This window comes from Thalassophryne amazonica, chromosome 17 (genome assembly GCF_902500255.1).
Source record: "Thalassophryne amazonica chromosome 17, fThaAma1.1, whole genome shotgun sequence".
NCBI classification, from domain to species: Eukaryota; Metazoa; Chordata; class Actinopteri; order Batrachoidiformes; family Batrachoididae; genus Thalassophryne; species Thalassophryne amazonica.
Genome location: NC_047119.1, coordinates 21,697,032 through 21,709,276, shown reverse-complemented (window position 1 = coordinate 21,709,276; position 12,245 = coordinate 21,697,032). Strand labels below are relative to the sequence as shown.

General features: G+C 42.4%; 1 protein-coding gene across 8 annotated transcripts in view; it reads left to right on the top strand.

Annotated features, from left to right (window-relative positions):
• The window catches only part of add1 (adducin 1 (alpha)), a 78,211-nt gene that overhangs the window by 44,005 nt on the left and 21,961 nt on the right, over positions 1-12,245 (top strand). For all 8 annotated transcript variants that reach the window (XM_034192631.1, XM_034192630.1, XM_034192633.1 and 5 more), the window contains exons 5-10: positions 1,773-1,853; positions 4,351-4,500; positions 4,593-4,736; positions 9,281-9,379; positions 9,784-9,957; positions 10,737-11,087. In XM_034192631.1, coding sequence (XP_034048522.1) covers positions 1,773-1,853; positions 4,351-4,500; positions 4,593-4,736; positions 9,281-9,379; positions 9,784-9,957; positions 10,737-11,087 — 999 coding nt within the window. The remainder of the gene's footprint in view (positions 1-1,772; positions 1,854-4,350; positions 4,501-4,592; positions 4,737-9,280; positions 9,380-9,783; positions 9,958-10,736; positions 11,088-12,245) is intronic.

The window sequence follows — 12,245 nt, the reverse complement described above, 5'->3', positions numbered from 1 at the left end:
TGGCATTACAGAGGACATCCCCATCTGATCAGGGAATTAAACTAAAGATCCTCTGCTCACAAACCCACCTCTTTGTCTTTCCGGTCACCACCTTCCCAAATTCCAATGACAGATCACACAAGAAATTAAAATCCTTTAAACGGCATCATATTATACAGCAGCAAGCATCTATGGTCAGCAGGTTTTTGAAAAGCAAATATTTAGAGCTGGGCAGCAATTAATAATTTTAATCGCATGGTTTCCACGATTAATCACATTGTTATACGCAAAATCCAAAAATAAATTCAAAAGGAGTGAAAAGCACAATTTTATTTTAAATGTTCTGTCATGTGAATGAAAGCATGAGCAGCACCAGAGGGCGCTAGAGCCCCCCTGCAGTTGTCATAGCACCAACACAGCACCCCCAAGAAAATAATTCCTCATTTATTATTTTTATTTAATTTCATCCTATGTTTTTAAGGCCTTGTCTACACTGAAACTGAACTTCTCCTATACATTCTTTGTCATTTTCAAAATGTATTCCATTCAAGAAATGTCTCCGTTCTCACAGATCCAGTGAAACCGCATGAAAATGCTGTAGTACACATGCCAGGCCTGTATGTATTGCTGTAACACTTCTACAAAAATGGAGACAACGTGGAGCTAACAACGAAAGTTAAAACTTTAGAAGCTCGGCTCACGGATTAAATAAAGACTTTTAATCTGACCTGTTCTCAAGATTCATCATCACAGATGAAAACTGTTCTCCACAAGCCACCCTTGTTTTGGAAGATGTAGTCTGGAAATGCATTAATTCCTTATAGTGGAAGTTACTTGTTATGGGCTTTTTAAGAACTCCCTCAGTGTCTGTCTGCTCTGGGTGAGTTTCTCAACCTGCTTTGTCCACCAAAAAGAAAAAACAAAACAAAATAAAATATGCTAAATTACACTGTAAAATTACCAGTGATGTCCAGTAGTCCCCAGTAAGAGCATTAGTGCGCGCACATTGTAAAGTTGTGGCTTTTGCAGTCCTCTCCTTTATTGTGCGTCGTGAGGGAATCTCATACGTGCCGTCATTTGTTGCCATTCTCAGAATGTCTCTCAGACCGACTGCAGTCTGTAGCAGTCCATTTCGCTCTTGCCTTTGTTTATCAATAGTTCTCCCACATGCTGCAGCTAACATAGTCGGCAGAAGCCTCGCGCCGCAGTGTGTTTCGTTGAATGATTTGTTGGCATCAGCTGTGTGCTGCATTTAGGTGATATTTAAGACTCAATGTACTCCACTGGTTAAAAAAAAACAAAACTGTATTAACGTGAAATAAAAAAATTCTCGGCGTTAATTAATGCGTTAATGCAATAATAACACATTAGCTTGCCCAGCCCTACAGGTATTATTGTTTGTAGTCAAACATAACATAATAAAGACTGAGGTGATGCAGCCTAAAATAACACTAATCATTTTAAAATGAATAAAGCTATTCCATGTCTCTCAGAAATTACCCATTTTTCTGTGCCTGTTGCTTCAAATAGGAAGCAGCTGCTGTTTTTTCAGACCCTGTCACTAACTGTGCCACAGAGTTTGACGAGCTCACCAAAGTTTAAAGTGAATTTTGCCTACAGCAAGAGAATTCCTGTATGCAAAGTCATAAAATTGTGAGACGTTTGGATTATTCAGCATAACAATCCCAGCCATATTAGTCAGTTTTGCACAGCATGACTTTTTTAAGAAGAAAGTTTTACTTAATTTGAGAAAATAGTATTTGACAGTAAAATTACACTCTGTGCTCCTTCAGGTCAGGGTGAGCTCAGACAAGGAGCACTTCATGATTGTCCCTTTTGGGTTTCTGTACAGTGAGGTCACTGCATCCAGCCTGGTAAGACTTTAGTGATCAAATGATCTCAAGGTATCTGTCTGTTTGTCTCTCTTTATCTGTCTATCTCCATCTCAAATGGATCGCCAAAATATGGCCATCAGGTATTGCTAAGGCCTTGTGTCCGTCCATCCGTCTGTCTGTGTTCAGCATAAGTCAAGTCCTATTACTGCCAGAGTCTTCAAATTCACAGGGAACATTCTTCAGACACAGACCTTGGACAAGTTCAAAGATTGCTAACCTTGATCTATTTTAAGAGGTCAAAAGGTCACATTTTGTTTCCTATTTTCTGCTCATATGGCTCAGGGTATTTTAACATTGAGTTTCATATATATATATATATATATATATATATATATATATATATATATATATATATATATATATATATATATATATATATATATATATATATATATATATATATATATACGAGGTCTGTCAATAAAGTATAGGTCTTTTTATTTTTTTCAAAAACTATATGGATTTCATTCATATGTTTTTACGTCAGACATGCTTGAACCCTCGTGCGCATGCGTGAGTTTTTCCACGCCTGTCGGTGACGTCATTCGCCTGTGAGCACTCCTTATGGGAGGAGTCGTCCAGCCCCTCGTCCGAATTCCTTTGTCTGAGAAGTTGCTGAGAGACTGGCGCTTTGTTTGATCAAATTTTTTTCTAAACCTGTGAGGCACATCGAAGTGGACACGTTTCGAAAAATTAAGCTGGTTTTCGGTGAAAATTTTAACGGCTGATGAGAGATTTTGAGGTGATACTGTCGCTTTAAGGACTTCCCACAGAGCGAGACGTCGTGCAGCGGTCCCAGGCGCCGTCGTCAGCCTGTTTCAAGCTGAAAACCTCCACATTTCAGGCTCTATTGATCCAGGACGTCGTGAGAGAACAGAGAAGTTTCAGAAGAAATCGGTTTCAGCATTTTATCCGGATATTCCACTGTTAAAGGAGATTTTTTTAATGAAAGACGTGCGGGCGGATTGCAGCGTCGGCTCGCAGCCGCTGCGACGCTCCGCCACAGGAAAAACACCTCCGTTGGAAGCCTTAAGGACAAGTTGGAACATGTCCAGCTGTTAAACAATTTCTCATATACTCACTCCACTGAAAGCCATCAAAAGCCGCCTGGATTTTACAAATGGTTATCAACACGGAGGTGTTTTTCCTGTGCCGCCGCACTGCGCCGGCTGCGTCCCGATGCGCGGACCCGTCCTCACGTCTTTCGTTAAAAAAATCTCCTTTAACAGTGGAATATCCGGATAAAATGCTGAAACCGACTTCTTCTGAAACGTCTCTGTTCTCTCACGACGTCCTGGATCAATAGAGCCTGAAATGTGGAGGTTTTCAGCTTGAAACAGGCTGACGACGGCGCCTGGGACTGCTGCACGACGTCTCGCTCCGTGGGAAGTCCTTAAAGCGACAGTATCACCTCAAAATCTCTCATCAGCCGTTAAAATTTTCACCGAAAACCAGCTTAATTTTTCGAACCATGTCCACTTCGATGTGTCTCACAGGTTTAGAAAAAATTTTGATCAAACAAAGCGCCAGTCTCTCAGCAACTTCTCAGACAAAGGAATTCCGACGAGGGGCTGGACGACTCCTTCCACAAGGAGCGCTCACAGGCGAATGACGTCACCGACAGGCGTGGAAAAACTCACGCATACGCACGAGGGTTCAAGCATGTCTGACGTAAAAACATATGAATGAAATCCATATAGTTTTTGAAAAAAATAAAAAGGACCTATACTTTATTGACAGCCCTCGTGTGTGTGTGTGTGTGTGTGTGTGTGTGTGTGTGTGTGTGTGTGTGTGTGTGTGTGTGTGTGTGTGTGTGTGTGTGTGTAATCAAATTTTGCCAGACACTGGGCGACAGCCAGGTGGAAACCATTCGGATGATTCAGAAGGCTTTTGGTGACGTTTCAGTCGTGTGACTGTCCGAGAAATTGTGGAAGAGGTGGGCATGTCACAGCATGTCCTGTGAGACTTCAACACAGAGGCGCTTTTGCTCCGCCATTAGCAGCAGCATGAATTTCACAGCCACTCATGTCCAAATCTTCTGTCACATTGGAATGTACCGAAAAAGTGCTGATGTCCACCTCTTCTGCAATTTCTCGGACAGTCCACGACGGTCCCGCTTCACCACAGCGTTCACTTTAGAAATGATCTGGTCATTTCAGCATGTTGATGGCCGACCGGATCGTGGCTCGCTGTCCACCGTTGTGTGGATGTCTTTAAACTGGTTGTACCGCTCCTTAATCTGTGTGATGCCCAAAGCATCGTCACCGAAAGCCGTCTGTATCTGAGTCATATCAGCTAAGAAGTAGTTATACCTTGTACAGCCTCAGAGCGCCACTTTTTTTCTTTACCTCTTGGCTACTTCAAAATTCTCTTGGCTACTTCAGTACATATTTATGATTAAATAAACCAAATGTCAGAAACAGTCACTAGTTTGTAGCTGTGAGTAACAGTTGGCTTGTTTTGTTCTGTCGTGCAGGTGAAGATAAACTTACAAGGTGAGATTGTGGACCGGGGCAGCACCAACCTTGGGGTCAATAAGGCTGGCTTCAATCTCCACTCTGCCATCTACGCTGCCCGGCCCGATGTCAAGTGCATCGTACATTTCCACACAGCAGCAGGTGCTGCGGTAAGGGCTGCTGCATGCACACACACTTTTACAAACATTTGCAGTTGACACACTGTAGTCTGATGTTTCTGAGTGGTTCTGTTTTGTTGCAGGTGTCATCCATGAAGTGTGGCCTGTTGCCCATCTCGCCTGAGGCACTGGCACTGGGTGAGGTGTCCTACCATGACTACTATGGTATTCTGGTGGATGATGAAGAAAAAGTTCTTATACAGAGGAATCTGGGGCCAAACAGCAAGGTACCACTGATGAGCAGGATGTACGAGGTCTGTCCATAAAGTATAGGTCCTTTCTATTTTTTTCAAAAACTATATGGATTTCATTCATATGTTTTTACGTCAGACATGCTTGAACCCTTGTGCGCATGCGTGAGTTTTTCCACGCCTGTCGGTGACGTCATTCGCCTGTGAGCACTCCTTGTGGGAGGAGTCGTCCAGCCCCTCGTCGGAATTCCTTTGTCTGAGAAGTTGCTGAGAGACTGGCGCTTTGTTTGATCAAAATTTTTTCTAAACCTGTGAGACACATCGAAGTGGACATGGTTAGAAAAATTAAGCTGGTTTTCGGTAAAAATTTTAACAGCTGATGAGAGATTTTGAGGTGATACTGTCGCTTTAAGGACGGGTTCGCGCGTCGGGACGCAGCCGACGCGGTGCGGCGGCACAGGAAAAACACCTCCATGTTGATAACCATTTGTAAAATCCAGGCGGCTTTTGATGGCTTTCAGTGGAGTGAGTATATGAGAAATTGTTTAACAGCTGGACATGTTCCAACTTGTCCTTAAGGCTTCCAACAGAGGTGTTTTTCCTGTGGCGGAGCGTCGCGGCGGCTGCGAGCCGACACTGCAATCCGCCCGCACGTCTTTCATTAAAAAAAATCTCCTTTAACAGTGGAATATCCGGATAAAATGCTGAAACCAACTTCTTCTGAAACGTCTCTGTTCTCTCACGACGTCCTGGATCAATAGAGCCTGAAATGTGGAGGTTTTAAGCTTGAAACAGGCTGAGGACGGCGCCTGAGAGCGTTGCGCGACGTCTCGCTCCGTGGGAAGTCCTTAAAGCGACAGTATCGCCTCAAAATCTCTCATCAGCTGTTAAAATTTTTACCGAAAACCTGCTTAATTTTTCGAACCATGTCCACTTCGATGTGTCTCACAGGTTTAGAAAAAATTTTGATCAAACAAAGCGCCAGTCTCTCAGCAACTTCTCAGACAAAGGAATTCCGACGAGGGGCTGGACGACTCCTCCCACAAGGAGTGCTCACAGGTGAATGACGTCACCGACAGGCGTGGAAAAACTCACGCATGCGCACCAGGGTTCAAGCATGTCTGACGTAAAAACATATGAATGAAATCCATATAGTTTTTGAAAAAAATAAAAAGGACCTATACTTTATGGACAGCCCTCGTATACATGAAATCTCATTGTTTTACTAAATATTTGTTCTGATTGCAGCTAATACTTGGGCTTATAGGTTAATGTCCTTCAATAAGGACAGCTCCCAATTTGTAGAGCAAAGTACTACTGATGCACATATTGTTTCTTCCTGATCAAGAACTTCTTTATTGGTGAAGGTTCTGAATCAGTTGTGTGGGAGATATTTAGAACTTGAAGCAAAAACAATTGAAAACCTTCTTTAAGAAAGCAGCCTACTGTATGTTTATATGAACAATGCCAATCTGAATGGACTTATTCTTATCAGTGAATCCACATGTATCGTCTACATGACTAATAAAAATAATCAGATAAACACGTTTACGTGCTTAAACACTCCGATTAGTCATGTGTAGAAAGTAGCTCCTTTTTTTCCCCACAGGCAGTTTCAGTTTAACACTTGATCCACATTGTTCTAGTTTTGCTGCTCTGACTGCAGCGGGAGGGACAGACAAGCAGCGAAATAACACCATCTCCTTGTGCGTGCCTCATTTCCTGTCTTGTGTGGACAAGAGTGTGCAACAGAGACTGGTGACTCACATCAAATCTTGATTGCATTATTGCCAGTAATTGAAACATTATGCTTTTTAATGCTTTTTAAATTTCCACCGACCTCGTAATCTCTTCACTCCCTTCCTTCATTGTAAAATACGTAAATTGCATGAAACCATGCAATTATGTGATCATGATCCTACTTCACTATGAAATTGATGAGCATACCCACAAATTTTACATCTATAGAGGTAAATCTTAGTGATTATATAGATTGCGCCACATTTGGCATTTTTGACTGAAATTCATTTGATCAGATCCAGCTATTACATTCTGAATGACAGGTTTATACGTTTCTGTTGAACTTCTCAATCATGATTACTAAAGCTGCTATAAACTAGACGCATTTGAACCTGCAATCACACTGAAGAGAAGGAAACACCTGCTGGAAAATTTGAGTAGCTCAGAAGGTTCTCTATCAATCACATTCTTCGCCAGAGGTCTTTTTAGCTACTGAATGTGGTTTATTGGGTGGGAAGAATTTATGTAGTGTTGCGACTGCCCACCTCATTGAATCCACATATGGAAAATGTGGGTATTGCCACAGTTTTATAGGGCGAGACATAGTGTAACACTGTAAGGGATTCAGTTGAATGTCCACATGTTGGATTTTACAATGATCATTTCAGTTTCATATCCCATCTTGCATGGTTTCCATACTTGGGAGCTAGCATGCTGTGCAACAATACTGGGGGTCATTATGAACACATTTCTTGATTTTTCTCCTTTAGCTAGTTTATTTGGAGGAAGTGGTTAATGCGCTTGGTTTCAGTGCAGAAGGTTCCGGGTTCAAATCCCACCCCTGCCACATTTCTCCATGTAATCTGGAGTTGCGCCAGGAAGGGCATCCGGCGTAAAACCTGTGCCAATTCAACATGCAGATCCACCCTGGATTTGCTGTGGCAACCCTGAGTGCAAACAAGGGAGCAGCCGAAGGAACTTAACTGACTTTGTTTCCCAGAATTCACAGTGCCAAATTTACAGATTGTGTGGAGAGTTTATGGAGCTAAATAAGTAATCTGCTACATCAACTGCTTCATGCCAAACGGGATCTCTTTGCCGGCGTTTCAGGTGGCATTTGAAGTCCCACCAGGGGCGCTTCATGTGCCTCTTGTTTTTGGTTTTTTTGTAGCACAGTTTGAGAGTCATAGCACAGCTTTTTCTGCTCATGTACAATAGTGTTCAGAATAATAGTAGTGCTATGTGACTAAAAAGATTAATCCAGGTTTTGAGTATATTTCTTATTGTTACATGGGAAACAAGGTACCAGTAGATTTAGTAGATTCTCACAAATCCAACAAGACCAAGCATTCATGATATGCACACTCTTAAGGCTATGAAATTGGGCTATTAGTAAAAAAAAAAGTAGAAAAGGGGTGTTCACAATAATAGTAGTGTGGCATTCAGTCAGTGAGTTCGTCAATTTTGTGGAACAAACAGGTGTGGATCAGGTGTCCCCTATTTAAGGATGAAGCCAGCACCTGTTGAACATGCTTTTCTCTTTGAAAGCCTGAGGAAAATGGGACGTTCAAGACATTGTTCAGAAGAACAGCGTAGTTTGATTAAAAAGTTGATTGGAGAGGGGAAAACTTATACGCAGGTGCAAAAAATTATAGGCTGTTCATCTACAATGATCTCCAATGCTTTAAAATGGAGAAAAAAAAAACAGAGATGCGTGGAAGAAAACGGAAAACAACCATCAAAATGGAGAGAAGAATAACCAGGATGGCAAAGGTTCACCCATTGATCAGCTCCAGGATGATCAAAGACAGTCTGGAGTTACCTGTAAGTGCTGTGACAGTTAGAAGATGCCTGTGTGAAGCTAATTTATTTGCAATAATCCCCCGCAAAGTCCCTCTGTTAAATAAAAGACGTGCAGAAGAGGTTACAATTTGCCAAAGAACACATCAACTGGCCTAAAGAGAAATGGAGGAATATTTTGTGGACTGATGAGAGTAAAATTGTTCTTTTTGGGTCCAAGGGCCGCAGACAGTTTGTGAGACGACCCCCAAACTCTGAATTCAAGCCACAGTTCATAGTGAAGACAGTGAAGTATGGTGGTGCAAGCATCATGATATGGGCATGTTTCTCCTACTGTGGTGTTGGGCCTATATATCGCATACCAGGTATCATGGATCAGTTTGGATATGTCAAAATACTTGAAGAGGTCATGTTACCTTATGCTGAAGAGGACATGCCCTTGAAATGGGTGTTTCAACAAGACAATGACCCCAAGCACACTAGTAAATGAGCAAAATCTTGGTTCCAAACCAACAAAATTAATGCCTCGCAGATGTGAAGAAATCATGAAAAATTGTGGTTATACAACTAAATACTTGTTTAGTGATTCACAGGATTGCTAAAAAAGCAGTTTGAACATAATAGTTTTGAGTTTGTAGCGTCAACAGCAGATGCTACTATTATTGTGAACACCCCCTTTTGTACTTTTTTTAATAATAGCCCAATTTCATAGCCTTAAGAGTGTGCATATCATGAATGCTTGGTCTTGTTGGATTTGTGAGAATCTACTGAATCTACTGGTACCTTGTTTCCCATGTAACAATAACAAATATACTCAAAACCTGGATTAATCTTTTTAGTCACATAGCACTACTGTTATTCTGAACACTACTGTAGGTGTGAAAAGAAAAGAAAGATGTAGAATTTTGCTGTACTGTTCTCAGCCCAACTGGTGCCTGATTTATTGTGATTTCCACCAAACATTAATGCATTTTTTTGTTTTATGTTTGCTGGACTGTGTCCTGTTTGTTTGCCAAGTCCAACTTCTGACTCTGCTGCAGGTTCTAATCCTGAGAAATCATGGATTGGTGTCTATGGGTGAAACAGTGGAGGAAGCTTTTTATTACATCCATAACTTAGTCACTGCCTGTGAGATCCAGGTATGACATTGGACACAGAAACATACATACACAAATTACTAATTTATAGCTGTTATGTGATTGAACATTATTATTAGCTCTAACTCCATGCGACTGTTTAGCATTTTTTGTCTGTCTGCTGTATTGATGCATTTGTGCAAAACAGACCTTCACTTTATACCTGTTTATAATGTTATAAAAAAAAAAAATTCATTTGGTTTTGTGATCATGTTTGTCTTCATTTGTTATAACTATTGTCTTTGTCCCTTGTCTCTCCACACCGTTATACATGTACATGTTCATCTCTGTCTCCGTGTGTTTTGTGTATCTGTGTCTGCTTTTGTCCTCATGTCCATGTCCAACCCCCTTTGTATTCTTGGTATGCCTGTGTTCTGTCTGTCTGTCTCCCCTTTCGTTTCTTTCAGGTGCGAACGCTGGCCAGCGCTGGAGGGCCAGATAATCTGGTTATGCTCAACCCGGCAAAATATAAGGCACGTCCACGAGTCCCTGAGCCAGCCGGTGATGGGTCCACTACACACCCCAAGTGGCAAGTCGGGGAGCAGGAGTTTGAGGCTTTCATGAGAATGCTGGATAACCTGGTAGGAGAAATGTCATTTTAAAATTGGTTGAATGAGTTAGTAGTATTAATTTACTATTGGCTCTTACAGTACAGTGGTCCCTCGCTATAACGTGGTTCACCTTTCGCGGCCTCGCAGTTTCACGGATTTTTTTTTTTTTTTGTGCAATTTTGCATGATTTTTTTGTTTGTTTGTTTTAACAGCGCATTGTGTTCTGCGTATCAGGCGGGCCGACCGCTGGCATTGATCGGCATCACCGCGATTGCTCTCACTGCCTCCAGTGCGCTTTCTGCGGGCTTGGTAAACACAGCAGCAGGCCACTCACCTCCTCTCTGCTGTGTGGAACTGCGCCAAATCTGGCAACAGGTCCAGAGACTACGCTCACTGTTTTGATGCGGATGTTGACCGCAGCCGCAGAGCTCCGTGGCCACCAAGAGAGGACTTGGATTCTTTGCGGGTCCCGCATCCCTGCCCCCGGAGGCAGTGAGCAAAGGGAGAGCACGCGCATTGTGTTCTGCGTGTGTCTGTTTATAATCTTCTCGCCCAGAAGAAAAAAAGAGAGTGTTTACACAGGAGAGAAAAGTGAGAAAATGTTAATGCCTGTTTCAGAAAAGTGTATAACATGTGTAGTGAGGGGTTTTACAGCCTTAAAACATCTATAATAATTGCAAAAAATAGCGCTGACTACTTCGCGGATTTCGCTTATCACGGGTTATTTTTAGAACGTAACTCCCACGATAAACGAGGGACCACTGTATTTATCATCTTCTAAACTGAGCTGTTGTCCTTGTGTTTCTCAGGGCTATAGGACAGGCTATCCTTACCGCTGCCCGGCATTACGAGACAAATCTAAAAAGTTCAGTGACGTGGAGATCCCTCCCTCCTCCCACGGTGGTTACTCATACGGGGAGGACAGTGACTCAGGTGCACGCTCCCCACTGAAACACAGCTTCCAGTGTGGCCAGCGTGACAAGACCCGCTGGATCAATGCCAGCGGTCGGCCCGATGAGCCCTATGAGGACGGGCCCGAAGGCGGCAGCCCCAAGTCCAAGCCTAAGGTGTGGACGAACATAACACATGATCACGTCAAACCCTTGCTGCAGTCTCTCTCGTCCGGTGTCTGCGTGCCAAGCTGTATAACCAACTGCTTGGTCTGTGCCAACCTTATTGTTCATAGTATAGACTTTTACCACTACCTTGGTGGTGGAAATGGGTAGGTGGTCTGCATCCTGATGCTGAAAACTGATGTTCTACTGCTACTTGTGACAGCTTTTCCGTGAAAGAGAAGATGTCCCATTAATCCTTCAACCAAAAGCAGTTAATATTCTTAATTTCCTGTATTACAAACAGGTGACTGATTATTGGCACTTTGCACCTGTTTTTAACCCTCAGTTCTCTTTGGCGTGCGTCAGGAGTCCAGGCCAGCTGCCCACAGCATGTCCCACTGCATGAGTAGTTGTAGTGAAATGCGTTGTTGGTGTTAATGTTTTTCCCAGAGGAGCGAGCAGCTGGGGCGTGGCATGACCTCCCGAAGTGGGCGGGTGAATGCGGCAAGAAGCGGGGATGCTGCCAACTGCTCTAATGCTTTATAGACTCGACACTGTTTAAATATTCACCTATGGCTTTGCCGCTGCATCTTGAAGTTGGTCAATTTTGTTGCATTATAATTAAATGAAGAAAAAAATTAAAACATAGTAAGATATAATGCTGGATTAGCAACAGCTGTAAAAGAAGGGGGGGGGCTTATTTGTTGGAAGTCTCATAAGAATTCATTAGCATACACAGGACCACAAGTATTCGGACAGTGACTGATTTTTGCCTCTGCACACCTCCACAGTGGTGTTGATATGAAACAAATGTGAAGGCAGCGTAGACTTTGAGCTTTAATTCAAGGGCTTTAGAAGTGCCCTAAATTACTATTTTCTTTTTCTCCTGCTGGTAGATGTTGCACATGTTTTTCACCATCAGAACAGTTTCCTTTCTCAATCACTCAACAAGCATCAAACAAAACGGTCAGTTAGAGGTTGTCAACAGGTCTAACGGCTCTCTATACAGGAAAAGTCAGAATAACTTTGATTGTAATTTGACTGCATTCTTGGTCACAGGAATTCTAGCTATTACATATGATAATTTTTTATTTATTTGATTATTTTTTGAAAATGGCTGCAATTTCCACCTAGACAAAACTTGAACATTCATGCAGTGAACACTGCTGTCTATAAACAGGGAGAGGGGCAAGAGTAGTAGTAGTACTAGAACTTGCATGCACTAAACTTGCACACACTGAAATTTCATGCAATAAATATGCT